Source organism: Aquarana catesbeiana, linkage group LG04 (assembly GCF_042186555.1).
Source record: "Aquarana catesbeiana isolate 2022-GZ linkage group LG04, ASM4218655v1, whole genome shotgun sequence".
Lineage (NCBI taxonomy): Eukaryota > Metazoa > Chordata > Amphibia > Anura > Ranidae > Aquarana > Aquarana catesbeiana.
The window spans coordinates 215,912,393-215,936,346 of NC_133327.1; the positions used below are offsets into that span (position 1 = coordinate 215,912,393).

Sequence of the window (23,954 nt, forward strand, 5' to 3'; positions counted from 1 at the left end):
CATATACCGTACAATATCAGGAGCAAAGCCTCATTTTTTTTTTTTTTTAAATGAGCCTCTCTTCCTTTTTACCTATATCAAAATAATCTTAAGGAGTCCATCCCTGTATAATAATTTCTTTAAATGAAGGAAATCCGGCTAGCAAAAAAGAAGTCCTTGGATTTGAAACACTGAGCAGAATATGTAGATCTTGAACACGAAGATCTCTTTATACTGACACTAACTATCTAACTTCAAAGTTCTTTTGTCCATAATCACCAATAAAACCGGGGATCTGGCAAGGTTAGTGTCTTTCCCGTTTTATCCACTGTAGTAATGAAATAGACAACGTCATCTTTTCCGGGCCTGCAGATGACCACTTTGTCAGCAAAGATGTGCCGACCGAAGTTCCAGTGCATAAAAAATCCACTAAAACATTCATCCATTTTAACAGAACATCCAGTCTTTCGGAAAGGCTTAGGCACAGCCAAATAGTCCCAAACAGCTTCACTGTACCAAAGTTCTCGGTTAAGTTCAATCACTTGCATTATATCCTGGGGCACATAGGGGAATTCCAAACCATACTCTGCAGCCACACGCTTGTTTAACATTCTCTGCAAACATGCAAAATTGGGCAAAGATCTGTCTTTCCCTATACCAGGAGGCACACAGAAATCCAGTGATTTGCTCACCATAGACCCAGCCGGTGTCTGTAGTGAACTAACAACTTTCGGTAAAGTCTCAGTAACAGTACTGTGCAGCTCCACACAGGGTGACGTCTTCCCAGAACTCAGGGCTGTCCATTCAGGGAAAGTCATAGCAGAGGCGACGTCTTCGCCTTGTGACCACAACAGCTCTTGTGACATAGTCTCAAATAAGTCATCACCAGAAAGATCCGACATGGATTCTATTTCCGAATCTCCCAACTCTTCCGCTGGCAGATACTTATTTACAGTCCCAGATACATTCCCCATCAGTGGCTTACCCGTTCCTGAGGTGGACTTTGGTAGCTCCGGTTCAGGTAACCTCTGAGGTAGGCCTCGACGGCCGCGGGAAGCCTTCACATATCCCACCTTCCTCTGAACAGGTACAACAGGAGTAGGTGTAGTGGACGCAGAAATCACAGTAATGTCCCCTGATGAGACGGCAACAGCAGTGTCTCTCTCCGGAACATTGTCAGTAACAACAGGCAAAGTGGTGGCCTGCTGTTCTCTCTCTGTAGTAGTAGCAGCTTCTACTGTGGCGATACCTGTTGCCCAATCCATCCAATAAGCACGGGGCGACATGGTAGGTTGCTCCACCACAAACAAGTACTCTCCACATTGCGGACATCAGCCAAACGGACGAAGATGCACGGCCAGTCCTTCAAATCGATGGCAGATCATGCCCAGTCCCTCAATATCTCCTGATGTATACAGAACAAACCTCCCCTGCGGCTTCAAACGAACTCCAGTATCCGTAAGCAGGGTTCCGGTCAGCACAGTATTCAACATGGTGTTTGCAGGGAACATTCTCAGTCCCACAATTGGCTGCATCGCCGGAAAAGACATAGCCACACTCTGATCTTCTCAGCATGATCGCGAAGCTTCTCTTTTCCTCTGGCGCCAAACACATACATGCGTCCCACGCAGTATCAAGTAGGGTAGGCTCCTCCCACTTGTTCCTCTGATCACGTAGCTCCCGGGCTTTCACTGGCGCCCGCCGCCTACGCACTCAGAAATAAAGTCCTGCAGCTTTAACCCCTTCTCTTCCTGCAAAATTTTGACAAAGTCCAGCTCTCACCGTAAACTCCCGGTGAAACACTTCTCTGGGTTGCGAGAATTGACGGTCAACAAATCCCGGACGACGCCCCCACATGTAGCAATCACTCTCGGCGGAGCTGCTGGTTTAAAGCGGGCTTGTTACCTTCACTTTCCTTCCCTCTGTTTCACTGGCACCGGGTCTAGGGTTCCGCTGAGTTTACCTCCGGACGATACAAGCACCAACACTTGAGTACGTTTTCAATGCTTTATTGAACAATTAACGAAGGAAGTAACAGGAAAGAGGCAGAAGGGCAACTGCAGGGAAAGCTCAAATACCTTTCTGTAGGATTCTTGACAAATGTCCTTTAGAGTTGAATATTACAGTAGAATGCGCTCCCCTCGTGGGACACACTCTTTGCTCGCCTGGATAGGCCTCTCTCACTTGCCTAGCAGCCAGTATGTAGCATGAACAAAAGTCTCTGCCACAGACTTGCTTGGGATGAACCCGTACGATCCTCTGCCACAGGATGTATTGGTTTTGCGGTGAATGTCAGTCACAGTGCTTGAACCTTTAAGCCAAACCCGGCAACACTATGCTGTAAAGTTACTTTAGGATACGTCCTCCAACCGAGTCACCAGGCCCCTCTCCAGACCAGCACTCTGCGTGATCCTTCCATGACGGGTCCTCCCCTGGGATCTCCTCGGTTGTCCAGCTTCTTCACTCTGGATAGACAGCTCAGGACCATTCCTCGGCTGCTGTGGTAGGCCCCAGACAAGCTTCTGGGCCCACCCATGTGCTGCAGCGATGCGGGCCTCCGGAACGGAGGACCACGAGGTAGCACTCTAACGCATACCTGTCGGCCAGGAGGGCCAGCAGGTGGCTGTAAAACGACCCTAAAACATGGCGTCTGTCCCATAAATACCCAGAATATCCCAGAATCCCACTCGGAGGACCACCTCCACCGAGTTGTCTCCGGGACAGAGGAGCATCCATGTGCTTTGACACGTTGCCTTTCCAATACTAGCCAATAGTAACAACGACACTCACCGGTCCAGTATGGAAACACATGCAACGTCAGCCAAGCTGGAACAGAGGCAAATCTAACTTCCCCTAACGAGCAATTTACTAAATTTACCTATCAGATGGTAGATCGCAAATCTACCAGCGCTACTAATATATATATATATATATTCAAGTATAAGCCGACCCGAATATAAGCCGAGGCACCTAAGTTTACCAAAAAAAACCTGGGAAAACGTATTGACTCGAGTATAAGCCTAGGGTGGGAAATGCAGCAGCTACTGGTACGGTAAATTTCAAAAATAGAAATAGATACCAATAAAATTACCGTACATTAATTGAGGCATCAGTAGGTTAAATGTTTTTAAAATATTATATATCTGATAAGAGTGTCACCATCAGTATCCAATCAGAGTGTCCCATCAATGTCCAATCAGAGTGTCCCATCAGTGTCCAATCAAAGTGTCCCCATTAGCTGTGTACTGTATGGTACATAGCGTACATATTACTTACGTAGTACTAGAGCCGACTTCAGCTCTCTTTCATCTCCCGACTCCCGCCCGCTGCAGAAGGATCTTTAATACAAACAGCGGGCGGGTAGCCGGTGTTCTTCCCCTGGCGGATAATGCCTACCCTGGATTGCACAGTGTAGAGGAGTCACAGGAATAGAGCATTCTGTGCACATTTCTTGCACCGCTTTCAAAACGCATTGCACTTGAAATCTGAAGCAGGTTTCAGTGTTAACCTAACGACACCCCATAGTGTGAACTGGCCCAAAAGAGACATGCAAAGGCCCATTGTGCATGAGGCCTGTGTTGGCCATGGTTGACAATTAGATTGTAATTGTATGGGACTGCAGCATTTCTTCATAGTAACATTTCGTTCCTTATTGTTTAGTTCTATGGACCACCACTGCTTCTACTCTCATTTTATCATTATTTTTTATTATATTTGGATACATTTTATTTCTGACTCCTTTTGGTCACATTACTTCACTGTTTTAATTTGTTTTGCTTTGTGTGTGGTGCTGCAACCACCTTTTGTGTTGAAACCAATTGGTAACAAGCAGCCTTTGTGATTTAGAGTTAAATAATAATGTATTATAATAATGATTACTTTATTTAGAATGAAAGACACTGGTAAGCTTACTAAAGTCGTTTAGGTAGAAATTAAACACACCATACCTTCTGTGTTTCTTCAGCGTCAGTTTCTCTAGGTAGCTTAAGCCACTGTCTTTAAATTCAATTTGGAATGGTTTTCCTAAGCCAGGCACAACAGTCTGAACTGCTAAATTGCAAGTAGAATCTAGGGAAAAAAATTAATATTTGAAAACAGAACACCAATGCCATATCACATGAGCAAATGATTTATAAATTAAGATCGTGCAGTATTCATTCTTAAAGCCAATTTCCAATTTCATGCATAGAAATTTATATTTGTGAATAGAGGAAATTCTGGTCCTCTTCCTCCCAAAAACATAAATTGGCTATGTATAAAGGTTCCTTTTAACTGAACTGATTGAACATTATTAATCTTAAATAAGAACTAATGGCAAAATCATACACCATACTTGAATGCAGAACAGTGCAGCTCAACTAACAGGTTTTAAACGAGCCCTTAGTTTTGGAAAGCGTTGGAACATTGTCTAGGGTTTTATTGCTGTCTTTGTCTCTAATGGAAATATTTACCCCACTTCCTCTCCCAGTTACAGGAAGTCTCCAATGGCAGAGACCGGAAAAAAAACATTTTTTAGGAAGACCGGAGAAGGGTTAAAAACTGTGTTGGATTTTAATAGCCGTTTGTGTCCTTCAGTCCCGGAAACCCTGATTCCATTGATTTCTTGGGCAAATGTCACCATGGCAAAAAGTGCATTGAAATCTCTCCAAGAGGATCACAAACAATAAAGCAGGGCATAGATTATGTGATATTTGCATAGAAAAATCGCTCAATTCCCCAATCAACACAGTCAGTGTTGATGGAGGAGTCCCACCCACGGAGCTATTATGTTCTCCTGGTGGTGGAGCCATCCCTGCCAGAAGTACACAATGATTATTGCTAGCGGCTATAGCCACTGGCAATAATTGCATGCTAGAAATCAGGCATGCTGGTTGTACCAAAGTCTTGCAAACAGCCTGCCTATAGATGGATTGAATCTCAGCTGGTCCCTGCTGAACCTGTGAGGATTCAAACCATCTATAGCGGCCAACTTAAGAGACAGAATTTCTAACCTTTCCCTACTCTCTTAAAAAAAACTTTTACAAAAAACATTGGCTGCGGTTATGTTTTAAATCATGATAACATCACCCTGTTAATGTAAAGCTGCCTAATCTCATCCAATTACCTAATGCAAGAAGCTTACTAATCCAGGAAAATGTTTTGTATTGTGTAAAGAAATTGAAGAAAAATTCAAAGTTGTTATATCTGAATAATCTTTATGAGATACTAACTGTTGTATCTGTGTGTGTGCCCAGTAATAGTACTAACATGCATACATATCATAGGCTGTATGATTTATCACTTTGTTTAGAAAAAGTGCAATGTATGGTCATTTTGAGGGCAGTGCACAGACAAAGAATATTGTAAGACATATACCATTTAAAAAATAAAAATAAATCAATCAGCAACAGTAAGGCAGGCCATAGACAGTTTGAATATCTTTCCTACAATCACAATTCGCTCGATTCCTCCATCAACACAGATAGCGTTGACGGGAATCCTTCCCGCTGAGCCACTGTCTTTTCCTTGCGGGGAAAGCCACCCTCACTGGGAGAAGACAGTGCTTATTGGTAGCTGCTATGACAGCCAATAGCAATAATCACATGTAAAATCTAGCAGGTTGTACCCAAGCTGAGTTGAGTAGATTTGGGTTGAGTTGGGTACATTCAGTGTGCCCATACATGGTTCGATCAAAGGAACTGGTCGAGATAAACCGCCTATGGCCTGCTTAAAGTGGTTGTAAAGGCACAAGGTTTTTTACCTTCATGCATTCTATTCTATTAACCACTTTAGGACTGGGCCATTTTTAAAACTTGTTGTTTACAAGTTAAATTTTTTTTTTGCTAGAAAATTACTTAGAACCCCCAAACATTATATATTTTTTTCTAACACCCTAGAGAATAAAATGGTGGTTGTTGCAATACTTTCTGTCACACCGTATTTGTGCAGCGGTCTTACAAGCGCACCGTTTTTGGAAAAAATATACTTTTTTGAATAACAGTAAAGTTAGCCCAATTTTTTTTATATTGTGAAAGATGATGTTACAGCAAGTAAATTGTTACCTAACATGTCACGTTTCAAAGTTGCGCCCGCTTGTGGAATGGCGACAAACTTTTACTTTTAAAAATCTCCATATGCGACGTTTAAAAAAATTCTACAGGTTGCATGTTTTGAGCTACAGCAGAGGTCAGGGCTAGAATTATTGCTCTCACTGTAACGATCGTGATGATACCTCACATGTGTGGTTTGAACACCATTTTCATATGCGGGCGCTACTCACGTATGCGTTCGCTTATTTTTTCTTATTTATTTTACCTTTTATTTTTATTTTTACACTGTTCTTTTAAAGAAAAAAAAAAAATGTCACTTTTATTCCTATTACAAGGAATGTAAACATCCCTTGTAATAGAAAAAAGCATGACAGGACCTCTTAAATAGGAGATCTGGGGTCAAAAAGACCTCAGATCTCATATTAACACAAAAATGCAATAAAAAAATTAAAATAAAAAATGTTGTTTGGGAAAAAAAAAAATAAAAAAATAAAATGTTGCTTTAAGAGCTATGGGTGGAAGTGACGTTTTGACATCACTTTGGCTCTGCAGTGGTATGGAGCGGGGTGGGGGCCATCTTCCCCTCACTCAGCTCCATACCCAACACTGAATGGGACCTGATCGCCTCCGCTGGCGGCTCCGGTAAGTGGCAGGGGGCCCCTCTCCCACTGCCGATAAAAGTGATCTTGCGGAGAGTTCACCACAGAGACCACATTTATCTGAAAGCGGACCGCCCGCTGAAGAAGAGGATACTGGGGTTATGGCAGCTAGCTGCTGCCATAACAATGATACTCCTCTTCAAAGTACCCCCGTATAATGACGGCGGGCAGTCCAGAAGTGGTTAATAATTACCTAACCCCCCTCTAAGCCCCCTCAGCGATGTCCACGAGAGCCTTAGCTCGCTGGGGCCTCACACTTCTGATTGGCTTTTGGCAGCAGCGAGAGCCATTGGCCAGTGAGCCAATCAGGAGACAGAGGGGGCGGGGCTGATCCATGGCTCTGTGTGTGAATGGACACACAGGGAAAGCGCCTTATTGGGTTTCCCCATAGCAAGCCTCTGCAAACTTTTGCAATATGAATGATTACGGTGCAGAGGTGTGGCATATACAGAGTTAAATCAAACTTTGAGGAGGCAACATATCAAATGCATATCAACTGTCAAATGCCGCTAAAAAGCTATGCTCTGTAGATCACTTTTCAGAGGGCCAACTAGGGCTGCCACACATGTGAACAAGCTCTAACACTTCTGCTGGACAGCTTGGTCTGTTGAAAAATAAATACTGGCAGGATCAACAGGTGAAAAAGGAAAAAAGTCTAAAAGAAAAAACAAAAACAAAAAAAAAACCTGATGCCTATCTTGTTCTCATCCCTGGTCTGCCAACATGTGTTGTCTACACTGAAGCAAAAGGATCTGCAACCTTCTAACAGTTTGTAATCTTCATTAATCACTTGAGAGAATTTCAGTGTATAAATCATAATTGATGAAATAATAGGGCTAAGCATGTCTGACAAGGACACCTAGAACTGAAAGTTCCAGAATGACATTTATGCCAAGCTGACATAGAAATGAAAATAGTAGCACCCTTCCAGACAGGCTTCTAGGGTTAATTAGGCATTAATTGTTCTGCTATGGGCTATCAAAGTTTTATTGCTTCCTCCTGTCTTCTAGAAGCTTCCAGAATATAGTCAATGGGAGAATCAAATGCGCACCTTAAATATTTCTGCAGCTCCTGCCAATCCCTATGGGAAAGTGCCCAGATGGTGGCTGGGAGAGTGCATAAATAGTTTAGGGTCTGGGAGAGTAGGGTTCTTCCACAGGAGGATAATCTCCTAGCAGGAAGGGCTGCCCCCCTTCATGGCAGTCCAGCTGAAGGTCCTTCCTGTTTCATCGAGGTTCCAGCTGTGCATAGCTGGGAAGCCTGTTCTGCTGCTAATCCTGTGAGAGCTGGAAGAGGGGTTTTACCAAGAGTCCAGTTGGGAAGCTTCACAGAGAAGTCAGTTTGCCTGAGTCTAAGTGAGCCATCAAGAAAAAAAGGGGTAGCCCCTGGAAATCGCACATCTAAGATGTCTTGAAGAGGTGGAGTAGCAACCCCAGCCTGGACTCCAACCAGGCCATGCCCCAACACATTTCACTCTGCCCCCCTGAGCGTAGTCATGGGGAACATTCAAGTCCTGGGGACTACAAGTACAAACCTTAGAGAGAGGGATCCTAGTGACTGTTGCTGCTGTTAACCCCCGGTGCACTAAATGAAGGCTTGTCTGGCCTGAAACATTGCCAATAGTGTCTCAGTGCTGTCAACTTTATGTCCCACTGCTCAAAGGACTGTATTAAGAAGTAGCTGCAAGGGAAGAGTGTCCTCACATTCTTGTTCAGTGTTCTGGATATTCCACAGCTTCCCTAAGCCCCATTCAAGTTAATCTGCAATAAAAAGGAAAAAGGCAACCCCTAGACTGTTTTTTGAGCCAGAGGAGTGAATGTTGCTGTTTGCCTGGCTGCCACTGCACTAGTGGGAGAAGAACCTGGGACACAACTCTGCGGCCCTTGTAGAGGTAGTGCCACATACTGTATGTATAAATAAAGCTCCTGGCATGAGGAAGGATTATTACAGATGTTAAGTGTACTGGAGTGTAGCTATACTGCTGCCAAGAACTTCTCTCAACTTTGTGAGTTTATAAAATACTTGGATGCAAGGATTATGCGCTGTGGCAGACTCACCCAGGACAGAGGCTGTTGGAGGGGACTGAATGTGAGCCTCTTGCCTACAGATTATGGGCCCTGGCATTTGGGGTACCCTTGAGGTGTTTTTACTTTGGCTTCAGGTCCTTGTCCCCCAGGACACACAGACTCTGGGGACCCTGTATTTGCCATATTAGCAATAGTGACTGAGTCATACTGTTGGGACACATACTGTGAGGAGATGCTAATATCAACTCCACTCACCTGTCTGATGTCTGCTATAACATGCTTAATGTAAATGAGTCTAGTCTGGCTCACCACAGGTTGTAAGGGTATTCCACACATTGTTTGTTCTAATTAACCCTGTGTTGATGTTTATGGTAATGTGTATAGAATAGTCAATGGCTAGGAGACAAACCGTCTACTCCTACTATAGTTTGTTGATGACTAGGCTGAGGAGGGGGTGAGATCACTGTTTGTATTGTTAATTGTAATTAGCTCCTGCTATTGTGAGAAAATGTTCTGTGGTTGTACTTATGATAATGTATAATGTACTGTGTGAAGCTCGGTGACCAGAAGTCTGTTCTAAAAGGTCATGTCTCTTAGTCACCTAGGCTGGATAAAGGATTAGATAATTAGCTCATGTTAATTAGGTTAGCTTTTAGTCATCCTGCTGTATATATTTGTGTGAGATAACATAAAATAAAAAGTTAATCCATGTTAGCAGTGAAACAAGTGTCGCCTTGTTTTGTGCTTGGGAGCAGTTGGAATATCTGATATCTGTATCCAGACTGGGAGGAAGTGGTATACTGACGGAAGCACTCAAGTGGAGTGTGGGATGTTCCGTGACATGCGCTTTACTGTGTTTGACAGTTTACAGTGACATGGGTCTTTTAAGATTGTGAAAAAAATGGTTGGTATTTTGCAGCCAACTAATAAATAACTTACTTGACCAGTCTGCCTGGGAGACTAACTACTGACTTGCGGGTAGACATAGGTTAAAATGGCAGGCCATGCAAGGAAGCATGGGTCAACAAACATCACCAGAAACTAAAAATGGCATGACGTTGTGAATATCCACATATTCATATCAGTGTGACCCAGAGATAATCCAGGTTTCTCAAACTATTGTGCTCTCTGTAAAGGTGACATTTAGCTATTATATTCTTTAAATCCAACCTCTTTATAATTTTCCTTTGTTCTTGCCACAAGAACCAAAACTATGTCATTGTCCTTTTTTATGGTATGGTTTTTCAGTAAACATAAATGATCAAATGCTTTTGTACAAAATATAACCAGCTAGAATAGAGGCAATGGTGGTTTCATTTTTAGTTTAGCAGCATCTGGAGTAAGAAGACTGCACTCTTGTCTTGTAAAACAAAGTATATGACAGATACTGCAAGTATATTGCAAATGAGAACTCATCACTTTGGAGCTTTAACATCCCAATATAGTTAAAGCAGAAGGCATCAACAGAGTTTGTTTGCTGGCAAGTGAGTGTTCAGATGCAAAATATGTAATTAGTGAGAAAATAAATGCAAAATGCTAATGTGCAAACCTTTGATGATGAAGAATCATCTGAATTGCAAAGAAATGTTAGATGTTGTATGGTATATGGATTAAACAGAATAAAGATGTGCTCGCATTTTCTCAGTGGGCTAAAGAATAATAAGTCAAGTCTCTTAAGAGTGATTTAAGAAAGAAAGTGGCAGAAATCTTTTAAATGCAACTGTAATATACAAGAATGAAGGATGAAAAAAGGACCATTTGGGGATTTGGGTGAGTTCCATCAGGTGCCCTGAACTAAGGCGACTATTAGCAATTTTGGAAAATATGATGGCATGAATTAACCAAACACAGTCATTGTTAATAATGAACACAATTCTTAATAAAAAAAAACAAAAAAAAAAAAAAACAAACAATAGAAATTTTGACATACCTGTGAATTCCATATCTTCAAGTACAGTGGGCTGGAGCTGTGTCAGTGTAAGCCCTTGCTCCATAACAAAGGAGCAACCTGAGAGGAACTTGGAATTTTCACAACGTCTGTAGCAACATTTTTACAATTTGTCCCATGTGCTTCTGCTCCCAAGATGCCTATACTCCGCCATTGCTGAGAGAGGATCTTTCCCTGACAGGGAATCATGGAATGGATGCCGACTGAGGGCTTCGGCATATCTGATATGAGGGAACCGCAATAACCCAGATGCTAACCAAGATAGTGTGCCCGTGTCTCTGAGGTATCAGGCAACAGGTGAGACAGCAAATGATGAGTTTGCATCCTCAGCGGAAGATGGTAGTCAGAAGTGCACAGTTTGGCATCTTATAAGCACTACATCACTAGCAAGAGGAACTTTCGGGAGTGAGGTGAAACACAAGAGTGACTAATTGAAATAGGTAAACGCTATAATAATGTTACCTATGGGGATGAATAAAGTGAGACAATAAAAGCTAAAGGAAAAATACTAAAAGTGTAGTACCTCATAACCTGTGCTTTCAAATCCATTTATGTGCTTAGCACTGTGGTGCATATTACAGTTCCAGAGAACGATCCAAAAAGACATGTATAGCCAGCAACTGGTATGCAAAGGAACAGGGAAACCCTGTCTTACCTTGTCCAAATCACTGGTCCTGTTCAGGGTCCAGGCTTTGCCCAGCATACCTCCCAGAGGCCTTCTAGGTCTGGGTGCCATATGAGTGGACCATTATAGCATCCTGCAGCTAACTACATTTATAGCATCACATACAAAGGTGAGTGGCAAACGCAGGATACAGTACCAAAGCAAACATTACAGACTGACTCGACTGCAGTTGGGTCCAGGTATAGTTCCCAAGGTATACACCAAGTCACTGATCCAGAAACTGCTAGTGAACCATAACGCAATAAGCAGATCTTGATAGAAGCATTAGTCGAAGCAGCAAAAAAAAAAAAAAAACTGATGAAAAATTATAAAAAAAATTTCAACAGAAGGGGTCCATCACCCAAGAACACTAACAAAAAAACTGGAGCCTCATGGAGTGGGCGGAATTATATGGATACACTGGGAGTCCCAGTGTAGTCCCAGCAAAGCTTTTCTCAGTGTCCAATAACCTGAATAACCCATGGTCTATTAATCAATTCCTGTGTCCTGTACTGTACAATTAAGATAAATATTTTAAATCACTAACAATATAACCAGCTGACGCCAGAACAGCTAACATTGAAATAGCAGCTTTCTAGGCCCGGTCACCCTTACAGCTATGTAAATAAAGCTCATCCCTTCCACTACATCATGTTGACTGACAGTATAGTTCATGCAAGAGAAAAGCAGGGAAAAGTACCAATGCATCATATCAACCCAGCTTTTTACTTCTTGTCTCACATCTCCTTAGCTATGACATGCCGAGGAAGAGCATACAGAGGAACATTTAGTTATTTTTCTTCATATGGCATGTAGAAGCATAAGGACACCATTTAATGAAAATGGTGTAACGATTTTAGTTTTTCTGACATAATAAAAAAAATGTACAGTAATGGGGTCAATGCACATAAATATAGACTTACTTACTAGCACTGCTAAATATAAACATATATACACTTAAGCTATATATTGCATTCTATTTCATTTTCAAATTTCCTGTGTTTATACTGGCTTAAAGTGGATGTAAACCTGAAATTTTTTTTTTATATATATCATACTGTAGAGTATAAGATTTCCTATCATTTGAGCCCAGTTTTGCCACACAGAGTTAATCCATCTCTGAGCAATCCTCTTTTATTGTTCAGTGAGAAAAATCTTGACAAACTGAGAAAAACTTTGTCAAATCCTCCCCCTTGCTGTGAGTGACAGGTGATTTACATCTCGTGCACTAGCCTAAGACACAGGCATTATTTTTTAATTCCCTCCCCCACTCCTTTCTTCAGCAGCTCTGCAAGGATTGGCTGTTCCACACCTCAGTATGATTTGGCATGCTGAAGTCATGTTATTACCTTCCTGTCTTTTCACTGGATGTTAGAGATCACAGCAGAAGTTCAGTGTAAGAAATACACAGCAGAAAATGCATATTGACAAGGGGAGTGTAGAGGTGGGCGGGGAGTCTACTGACATTTCAACTCCACCCACCGAGCTCCAGACAACAGACCCACCCACAGAATATGCAGTTTTTCGGGTCTCATAACAGACAGAGGGGAGACATTTGACAGGTAAAGATACATGTAAGAGGCATGTATATCCTTATAGATAACCACTATGGCAGTAGTTTAGAAAGGATGACATTGGGTTTACATCCACTTTAATGTACCCAAAGTTAAAATGCATTTTCTGATGCAATGTGTCAGTTGCATCTTTCAGCTGTAATGTCATTTCCTGGTCTGCTCCTATACAATACTCTCTCATATTAATGCACCAGTATTGTACTTGGTTTAATTTAAACAGCACACTCACAGTGCCCTTCATAAAGCTAGTAAAGTCTGAAAGTTCTCACATCTGGATATTACAGTCATATGCCCCGTACACACGGTCGGATTTTCCGATGGAAAATGTCCGATCGGAGCGTGTTGTCGGAAATTCCGACCGTGTGTGGGCTCCATCGGACATTTTCCATCGGATTTTCCAACACACAAAGTTAGAGAGCAGGAGATAAAATTTTCCGACAACAAAATCCATTGTCGGAAATTCCGATCGTGTGTACACAAATCCGACGGACAAAGTGCCACGCATGCTCAGAATAAATAAAGAGATGAAAGCTATTGGCCACTGCCCCGTTTATAGTCCCGACGTACGTGTTTTACGTCACCGCGTTTAGAACGATCGGATTTTCCGACAACTTTGTGTGACCGTGTGTATGCAAGACAAGTTTGAGCCAACATCCGTCGGAAAAAATCCTAGGATTTTGTTGTCGGAATGTCCGAACAAAGTCCGACCATGTGTACGGGGCATTAGACTGTCAAGGTGGCTCCTTAGCCAATATAGACACTCTAACTAAACTGTATAGGGTGTCAAGTAGTAGACATAAAATATTAGAGGTATAGGCAGACAGCAGGTTCCTGGGAGAGTGGAGCACACTGGAACAGAGAGAGACCGATGGACAGAACTTCAGGCAAAGACCCTCAGTGGACCTCTGTCTTTCAAGGTGTACAGAACGGTCCCATGGAAAAGCAGGAAATGTGGATCTCCTAAGGCGCAGAGTCCAAGAGCCATGAACATTTTACAAGGACTCCATTGCATGCTGACCCCTGATTGTGACCCCTGGGTCCAATTTGATCTAAGCATCGAGCAACTATGAACAGATAAACACAAGATAGCAGAGCAGGCAGACACAGATAATCATGATACAATAGGGAGGTCAGGAAATGCAACAGACTTGGATAACCAGGATACAAACCAAAGGTCAGGGCAGGCAGCGGACACAGATAACCAGGTTAGGGCAAGCTGCAGACATAGATAAACAGAAGAAAAGCTAGGGTCAGTACACAGAAGTCACACAAGTACAGGATACAGGCAAGAAGGAACTCACTAGAAAGGGGCGTGGTAGCAAGCTTGTAAAGCGTAGCTTATGCAGAGAGCAAATGGGTTGCAACAAGTTTAAATAGGTAGGTCAGGAGCAGAAAGCCACACTGATTGCTTGTGGCTGGAAGGAGGAAGCTACACTGGTTGGCTGTTGTTGGAAGCTGCACTGATTGGCAGAGGCATTACAGAAAGACCAGGAAGTGTTATAAGGGTGGATATGATGCTAGAATGTAGGGGGTAAGTAGGCTAACAGAACCCCCTCTTAGGAGGCCTCCCTACATGTCTGAAACCAGCTTTAAAAAGGTAATTTCTTACAACATGAGGTAAGACATCCAATGTGGATATCCAAGACTGCTCAGAGCCATATCCTTTCTTTCCAATCAATGAGGCACTGGAGCGTACCTCTGGATGACTGAGTCCAAGATTTAACTAATTTTCCTGGTTGTCTTTGTAGATGGGAGTAATAGCAGGAGCAGGCAGAGGAAACGTGTTGAGGAGTTTAAGAAACAGAAATGAAAAGACTTGTAAATTTTGAGGTTCTCAGAAATTTGAAGTTTGAAGCAAACATGATTTATCTTGGAGGTGATCATATAAGGGCCAATGAATTACATTTTAGAGATGGCAAATTGAGTCCTAGATTCTTGATGGAGAGCTAGACTCATTCCCCTGGCTAGAGAGGTGGCGGTTTGAATCTGTGGAGGTCTGCAAAGTTTTCAACTTCAGACAAAATTGAACTAAAAGAGCTTAAAGTAACAACTAAAGCACGAATATCAGGAGAGCAAGGAATGGGAAAAGTTGTGGATGTCTCCTACAGATCATAAAGTAGAGGGTTTTGCAAGAGCTGGAACTGATATGATTTTTGTGGGAGAATTTAGCCAATGGAGGGAGAGAGGCCCAGTTGTCATGACGAACAGAGCAAATAGCAGAGATGTATGAAAGGTCAGTGAAAAAGTCAATATCTATGTGGGGCCGGGGCTCATTGGGGATAGGTAGGTGTAGGAGCAAGAGCCTGCTGCAGAAAAGGCTGTGATACCAGAGGATTATGGGAAGCCTGGAGCTCATAAAAGTATGTAGCCAGTTATTGCAGGAATATCATCAATCTGAACTGATCAGACTCCTGAGCTTCAAGAATATGAGATATCCCCCGGAACAGGTAGTCAGGAAGCAGGAATAAGCCAGTAGGTTCCTTAGCCCAAGCAAGAGATTAAAGGAGACACCTTCATTGGAATGGACCCCTCCACTACACTGCACTGGGGGAGCAAGAGACATGGTGTCAGATGTAAACGGGTGACAACGCCCCCTCTGATGCCACGGGGAAGCCATGGGGAAGTCCCCGTGGCATCAGAGGGGGCGGGGTCACCCGGTAGTTACTGGGTGGCCCTGCCCTCAGTTATATAAGAGCTGTCAATGCGAAGGCGCGTCAGATGGCGGGAGCCTCCCATGGAGGCGGGACGGTCACGGCTGTTTTTTTTCTCTTTTTCGGTCTGTCGGGCGGCGTGAAATTGCTTTGTGGGACTTTTTTATTTTTTAATAAAGGACTTGTCCCAAGCTGTGTCTTATCTTTTTTACCATTTCGACACTTTTTTCTGAAATGGTAGGGGTCCCCTTGTTAAAGGGGGCTTCCAGATTCCGATAAGCCCCCCGCAGACCCCCATAACCACTGGGCAAGGGTTGTGGGGATGAGGCCCTTGTCCCCATCAACATGGGGACAAGGTGCTTTGGGGGGCTACCCCAAAGCACCCTCCCCATGTTGAGGGCATGTGGCCTGGTACGATTCAGGAGGGGGGGCACTCTCTCATCCCCCCTCTTTTCCTGCAGCCTGCCAGGTTGCGTGCTCGGATAAGGGTCTGGTATGGATTTTTGGGGGGACCCCTACGCCATTTTTTTTTAATTTTGGCGCAGGGTTCCCCTACCCCTTTTTTTTATTTGACGTGGGGTTCCCCTTAATTTCCATATCAGACCCAAAGGGCCTGGTATGGATTTTAGGGGGACCCCCATGCATTTTTTAAAATAATTTTGATTTGGGGTTCCCCTTAATATTCATACCAGACCCGAAGGGGCTGGTAATGGACGGGGGGTCCCCATGCTCTTTTTTTCAATTATCTGTATCTATATTGCCGAGACCCGACAATTCATTACAGTCGCGATCAGTTTTAAATGACAATTTTCCCTTTAGAAATGTATGCTGTGGTACTGTTCTAAAAATGTGCCAATTTACAGGCATACTATAGACACCCCCAGGTACGATATTTAAAGGAATATTTAATTTTTATTGTTTCACTTTAAGCATTAAAAAAAAAAATCACTGCTCCCGGAAAAAACGTCCGTTTTCAAGAAAAAATTTGCACTGATACATGTCCCCTGGAGCAGGACTGAGGTCCCCAAACACTTTTTATGACAATAACTTGCATACAAGCCTTTAAAATTAGCACTTTTGATTTTTCATGTTAGTGTCCCATAGACGAACAGTGTTCCGCCAGCTTTCGAATTTGATGCGAACACCGCATATGGTTCGCTGTGCGGCGAACACCCGAACACCCCATCGGGCTCATCCCTATCTTGACATACAGTACAGGGCATAGGGAGTATTCATAGACTGAGTTATAGCCTGGTATCTTTAGGTGATTGGACACTGGCAAAGCGTGAACCCCCCTCCACACACACACTTACTCCCCCCTTCATACGTTTTGGAGCAGGCAATGCAGAATATCCCAGGAATAAAAGAGGATGACCTGTGTCCTGTACTGTACTCCAAGACAGGGGATTTACAGGTAAGTCAAAATTCGCTTTATCTTAATCATACAGTATAGGACACTGGCTGAGTATTTAGGGACCCTAGGATGTCCCTAAGCAATGAATGAGAAGGGTGGGAAACAACTAGGCAAAACAGAACTGTGCCAACAGGCCCAGCAACAAAGGTCAACCGACCCAACTTCAGAGTGCCCCTGTAGAAACCTTGTGGCCAAAAGCTGCATCCACCAGTAGAACTTTGAAAAGGAATGAACAGAGAACCAGCTGTTGGCCCCATCGAGCTGGGCAACTGAGGCTTTGTGACAGAATGCCCAGGAAACATCAGCTGACCTGGTGGAGTGAGAGCATAAAAGCAACGGTGGAGTTTTGTCCTTTAGAGTGTAAGCTCTGGTGATGAGTTGTCTTATTCATTTAGCAATAGTAGACATGGCAGCAGGATTTTCTTTCTGAAGTCCTGAAGGTAGGACAAATAGGGAGTCTGTCTTCCAGATAGAAGCTGTTGCTTTGAGGTAGACTGACCCTGGCTAAGACTACATTCATGAAGTGAAGAGAAATTTCCTTTTGGGTGCTTTGAAACAGGGTGCAAAGATGACGGGATTGTGTCTTCATAAGTTGGAAGAATAATACCACCTTAGGAAGAAAATAAGGTTTTGGGTGCAAAACTACCTTTTCTTAGTGAAGCATAAAGATTGGCTCTTTGGGCGATAGAGCCACTAATTCAGGAGTGATCATCTAAAGGCATTTTCCAGAAGGGTTCAAAGGGTGGTTTCTACAAAGAAGAGAGAACCAGATATAGGCCCCAAGAAAGCATGGGGCGCTGTAAGGGAGGCCTGGTCCAATATACACTTTGAATAAAGGTTATGACAAGAGTGAGGCCAGAAGTTTTTGAAAATGGAAAAAGATGAAGCCTGTCCTTTAAGACCAAGTTCTTTTCAGGTTCTGATGGTAGGAAGGACAGAATGTGAGGCAGAGAGTAAGCATTGGGACTGAAGTGCATGTTTTCACACCAGGCAAATAAGTATTTCCAGGTACACTAGTAAATCTTTCTGGAAGTGGCTTTTCCTGCTTTTAACAAAGTAGGAATGACATACTCAAGCCAGGGGTTGTCTCCTAATAGTCTGAGTTTATACACCTTATGGGCCAATTTGGTGCAATGAGAATTACCATTTTTTTCTTTTGCTCAATTATGCAGGGCAGGTGAGGCAGAATTTGCACTGGAGGGAAGGCACAGATAAGCCTGAACGGAGATCAGGGAATTATCAAGGAATCCACAGCCACTGCTATGGGATCATTGGTTCTGACCAAAACCAGAGGAAATATGTTGTTGAATCTTTAGGTCAGGATATCCACATCCAGTGTCCTTCATCTCTGACATATCAGGTTGAAGATGTTGGGGGTGTCCTGGGATGTGAACAGTAGAGTTTGCTGCACAGTGTTTCTCCATCCTTTATATGATCTGGCTTGTTTCCTTCAAGGCTGCATAACTCCATATTCCCCTCAGTGGTTGATGTAAGCCACAGCCATAGCACTGTTTAACTGCACTAATTGGGTGTCCTTGCAGAAGGGGGTTCAGTGTTGCACAGCAATACTTATTACTCTAGGCTCCAGGATGTTGATTGGGAGCTTGGATTCCACCAAAGACCATGATCCTTGAACTGTGAGGGACTGGAAAACTCCTCCCCAGCCTGAAAGACTGGTATCTGTCATAATCACGTTCCAGTGATATGGAAGAAACAGCTTCCCCATTGTTAAGGCTGGATTGGAGATCTTCCAAGCTAGTGAATTCCTTGCTTGGCTAGACAGAAGTATGATTAAGCCAAGAAGGAGTCTGCTTGTTCCATGCCAACAAGGTGTTGTGTTGGAGAGGTCTCAAATAAAATTGGGCAAATGGAATAGCCTCAACGGAGGCCACCATGAGATCCAGAACTCTCATGGAGAATCTAACAGGGGCATCTCTTTGACCTCTAGCCCGAAGGTGAATTCTGACAGAGCAGTTTCTTCTCTGAAAGAAAGAAAGACTTTTGCTTAGGATGTGTCTCAAATCAAACCCAAGTATTCCAGGTAAAGAGAAGGTAAGAATACAAGTTTTTGGAAGCTGATCACCCAACTGAAAGCCTGAATCATCTGAATTGTCCTTTGGACAGCTGCTGATAGCTGTAAGGGAGATGAATCCTTCAGAGGAAAGTCATCTAGATAGCCTGTACCCTGGATACCCTGAGTTCTTAGAAGGGCAAGAAGAGATGCAAGAACCTATGTGAATACTCTGGGGACAGAGGATAGGTCAAACGTCACTGCGACAAACTGGAAGGGTTTATTAAAAAAAAAAATGTTGGGACTTTATGAGACGACTGCTATAGAGTTCATGTGTCTCCATCCCTGAATCATATAGGGATGGAAGAACACTGATGAGATAGATCAATGGGAATATGTAGATAGGCACCTTGGATGTCTGTCTATGGATGCTAAGTATTCTCCGTGTGTTAGAGAGGTAATAACGGACCTTGTGGATTCCAATGCAAACTTTTGGAATTTGGAATTACTGTATTTGTTTAGGGATTTTAGATTCAGGATAGTACAAATGCCCGATGGGTTTTTCGTTCTGTGAGAAGGTTTTAAGCCTTTGAACCTGTCCTGTAGATGTACCGGCACAACTACCCCCTAGGAAAACACACACTATGTGGTGTAGTGTTTGAAAAGTGATGGTTCAGGGCATTCTGCAAATTTGACTGTACTTACTGGCAAATTTTGGTTGATATAAGAGAAGAAAGCAATGAGGGGGTGGAGTTTTGAACTCTATTTTGTACTCCTTTGAAACCACTGATTGAACCTACAAGTCTGAGACATCTGTGACCCAGAAAGAAACAAACTAACAGATGTCCTCTCACTCTAGAAATGAGGGTGCCCTTTCATTTGGAAAAAGGCTTTGAGGATTATTTGGAGAGATTTGTGGGCCAAATTTTGAACTGAAAGGAAGGGCTGAACTTAGGGCAAGCCTAGACATGGTGCTGAGGTGCTCTTTATTTCTTCCTGTGACATCTTTAACCACTTGCCTACTGGGAACTTTCACCCCCTTCCTGCCCAGGCAAATTTTCAGCTTTCAGGGCTGTCGCACCTTCCATTACAATTGCGTGGCCATGCAACACTATACCCAAATTAAATTTTTATCATTTTTTTCACACAATAGAGCTTTCTTTTGGTGGCATTTAATCACCACTGGGATTTTAATTTTTTGCTAAATAAACAAAAAAAGACTGAAAAAAAAAACAAACATTTTTCATAGTTTAACATTTTGCAAACCGATAATTTTTCTCCTTCACTGATGTGCGCTGATGAGGCTGCACTGATGAGGAGGCACTGATGAGGCTGCACTGATAGACACTAATAGGCACTTGTAGTAGGCGCGGATGGGCACTGATTGTCAGCACTGGTGGGCACTAACTGGCAGCACTGATAATCAGGACACTGATAATCAGTGCCCTGATTATCAGTGTGGATTTCCCTTTAACAAAAGCCGTTTATAGGCTTTCTCCTTCTCTCCTCACACTGTCAGCGTGAGGAATGAAAAGCTGATAACCGGCTTGTGTTGACATCCGTGATTAGTCATGGGACACAGCTGATCACGTGGTAAAGGGCTGCTGTGATTGGCCCTTTATCCCGATGTGTAATCAGCTGAGCCTGAAGGACTCGTCGATTACAGGGGGCGCAATTATGGAGAACATCAATAAATGCCCTCCCGGCTAAGTAAGACAACACTGTAGCCGTCATTCGGCTATAGTGTGGGTGGGAAGGGGTTAATGAATTAGTCAAGTGCCTGACCAAAGAGATGTCTTGCTTCAAAGGTCATGCTGTATGTGTGGGGCATGTTTTACAGGCAGCTTCAGCTGACCAGGCTTTGAGCCACAAGATTCTGTGCATGTGAATGGAAGTCAGAGCCATTCTGGAAATTTCTATCATTACTTGTTCTAGGGCATCCACATAAAAGAGCACAACAGTGGAAGACTACTGGCTGCCCTGTAAATTAAAATGGAGGTGGAATTAATCTGTACGCTCACTCCAGATCAGCAAACCAATATTATCAGATTTGCACTTCTTCAATCTGTACTAAGATACAGGAAACCAATTTCAAAATACTGACAAGATGGTACTATACACCAACCCTTCTACATAAATTCTTCCCACACACTACTGATTGTTGCTGGCGATGCCAGGGGGAACGGGCAAGGATGCTACATATCTTCTGGTCCTGCCCCAAACTCGATCAATTTTGGAAAGAAATCCGGTAGACCCAGATGGTAGACTATTTATGGATTACGAGGTATCGGTAGACCCAGCCTTTTTTCTTCTACATGTATCCAATATCCCAGCTAAAATTTACAAACGATCTATTAGAAATAACTTTCTTAATGCTGCCAAGTCTTGTATTCCTCTCACTTGGAAAAACCCATAACCCCCGACAGTTGGCCTTTGGTTTAACAGGGTGGAAGACAAACAAAATGGAAGATCTGGTGCTTACAGCACAACATAAACGTGAACGATACTCCAAAATCTGGACATTGTGGAATATGTTTGTTTACTCTGAGGAAGAGATAGCCCTCTTTGCTACATAGACCACTGGTCAAACGAAACTCTATGATATTAGTGGTCTGGTAACAGATCCTTTTAATTTTTGCAAGTGTAAAGAGAGCCTTTATGAGAATCTCAAATTTCCTATCTGTAGAATCTTTGAATAAATGAACATATTCAATAGGTACAGTGAAATGTTTGCTTAAGACTCAGACAGCAGGATCTACTACTGGAACAGACTGCATTTTAGTGAACTCTTTTTCAACTGGATAGAGCAATTATTTTCTAAGGGGTGAATTTTATTTGTTCAAGAATGGGAAAGGTCTCTTTGTACCGGGTCCTCTTCATTCCTTTCTATGTCTGCTTCTTCTAGGCTGGGCGTACTGGGATTCCAGGAGCCTGGCGTTTGAGCCCTTAACACTCATGTCTGTGTTAAAGCTGTTAGTCCAAAGAATTGTGACAAGATTACAGGAAACACTGCCTTTGTCAGGTTTGTCACTTGTTGCATGCCTGAGATAGAACTAGAATCGGATGCAGAAACCCGTGTTAAAATCAAGTCCTGCTCCAGTGCAAGGGAAGCCTTGTCACTATGAGTTTGTTTTCCGTTCGGGGCTTCAGCAGAGCTAATGTTTGGCTGAGCTTTTGCAATGGCTACCTTTCCCCTGGTTTTCATCATTGCTACAGATAAGGGTATTCCCCTATGAAGTACCAATGGGAAATAAGGTAAGCGTGTCCAAGAAAGAACACTTAAGTGCATACCACCCTGTAGAAACGTCCTTGTGATGAAAGAGCAGGAGGAAACGCCTGCGTATCTTATAAAGGGCGCTAGGCATAAGTGGAGGTAACGTGTGTGTGCAATGTAACGACTGGACAGCCACCTGGCACTAAGCTTTCAGTGGTTTAATTTTAGTGCCAAGTTTGAAAATTCACAGTGCTAAGTTAATAGATTCAAAACATTCTTGGTCCTTGTTTTTATAGTAACAGTCAGAACTTCACATAGCTGGTCCCTGTATAGGGTTCTTGGCATCGCCTGTCATGGTGGGCATACCCTTGGAGGGTCTTTAGGGTCTGGGTTCCGTAGTGATGGACTAAGACCTTGCACCTCTATAATGCCTTGTGGTTAACTACATGCATTGCACAAAGTGCCGAAGTGAACAATCAAGCAAGATCCAGTGCTCAAAGCAACATTACACAATGCAGGGTCCAGGTGCGGTTCCCAAAGTTTTTACCAAGACTGAACCTTTTCAGATGCACTACTCCTTTTTTTTTAGAAGGCAGTGAATATTTTATTGAATAGTTGATTGATAACTCTAAAGAGAAAATAAAAAACTAATTAAGCTAAGAGTGATTCCCTGGTAAGGGAGAAGAGGTCCATCATCTTAGAGTGCTAGCAAAAAACGGAGGACTCACAGAGTGGACTAGGGTCATAAGGGGGATGTCCAGGGGGTCATGTCCTCAAAAGCTTGCTAGTGGCCGATCATCTCAAAGTACCAGCCTATAACCCATGGTCTATGAATACTCTGTGTCCTGTACAGTTCGACTAAGATATAATAATAGCATTATATAACCAGCCAGGCAAACAATATTGCCTGTAGTCAAACTGTGCACCCATTTGTCTGTAGCTAAATGATTATTGATATAAATGCCAGCTTCTAAAGCAGCCTCAAATGTAATACAGTATTGGTCAATCCTTCATGGTTGTTCACATATTGGAGATGTAAACCTGAGTCTGTTTGTTTTATGGCAAATGGCGTGCCCATGCTAGGACTAGTTTGTGGTCCAGGAGTCAGAGGTTTAAAGCTGTATCAGCAAACTTGACAAAAATTAGGGCATTGGAGTATTATAGGTGGAACAACAGGCCACCTATTTACCCTTTTGAGCTAAATTTTCTATAAGACTAAAGTCTGTTGTCCACCTATCCTACTGCCATTTCTCTTATGCCCTGTACACACGACCGGACTTATCAAACAAACGGACTCGCGCACACAAGACCCGACTTTCCGGCAGAATAGGTCCGACGGTCTTCCCGACGGACTTTCAACGGAGTTACGCCGGACTTCCGAATGAACGGACTTGCCCACACATGGACTAAAGTCCGTTCATTTTGAACGTGATGAGGTACGACGGGACTAGAAAAGGAGGTCAATCTCGCCACATTTATCGGTGAGATTAACACCTTGTGAGCCCCGTCGCAGAGCATACCAGGCCCTCAGATCTGGCATGGATTTTAAGGAGAACCCCCTACGCCGAAAAAACGGCTTGGGGGTCCCCCAAAAATCCATACCAGACCCTTATCTGAGCACGCAGTCCAGCCGGTCAGGAAAGGGGGTGGGGATGAGTGAGCGCCCCCCCTCCTGAAACGTACCAGGCCGCGTGCCCTCAACATGGGGGGGTGGGTGCTTTGGGGAAGGGGGTGCCCTGTGGCCCCCCACCCCGAATCACCTTGTCCCCATGTTGATGAGGACA

General features: G+C 43.3%; 1 protein-coding gene across 2 annotated transcripts in view; it reads right to left on the minus strand.

Annotated features, from left to right (window-relative positions):
* Positions 1 to 23,954, minus strand: part of ZBBX (zinc finger B-box domain containing) — a 427,325-nt gene that overhangs the window by 260,208 nt on the left and 143,163 nt on the right. For both annotated transcript variants that reach the window (XM_073626142.1, XM_073626141.1), the window contains exon 10: positions 3,927 to 4,047. In XM_073626142.1, the coding sequence (XP_073482243.1) occupies positions 3,927 to 4,047 (121 nt within the window). The remainder of the gene's footprint in view (positions 1 to 3,926; positions 4,048 to 23,954) is intronic.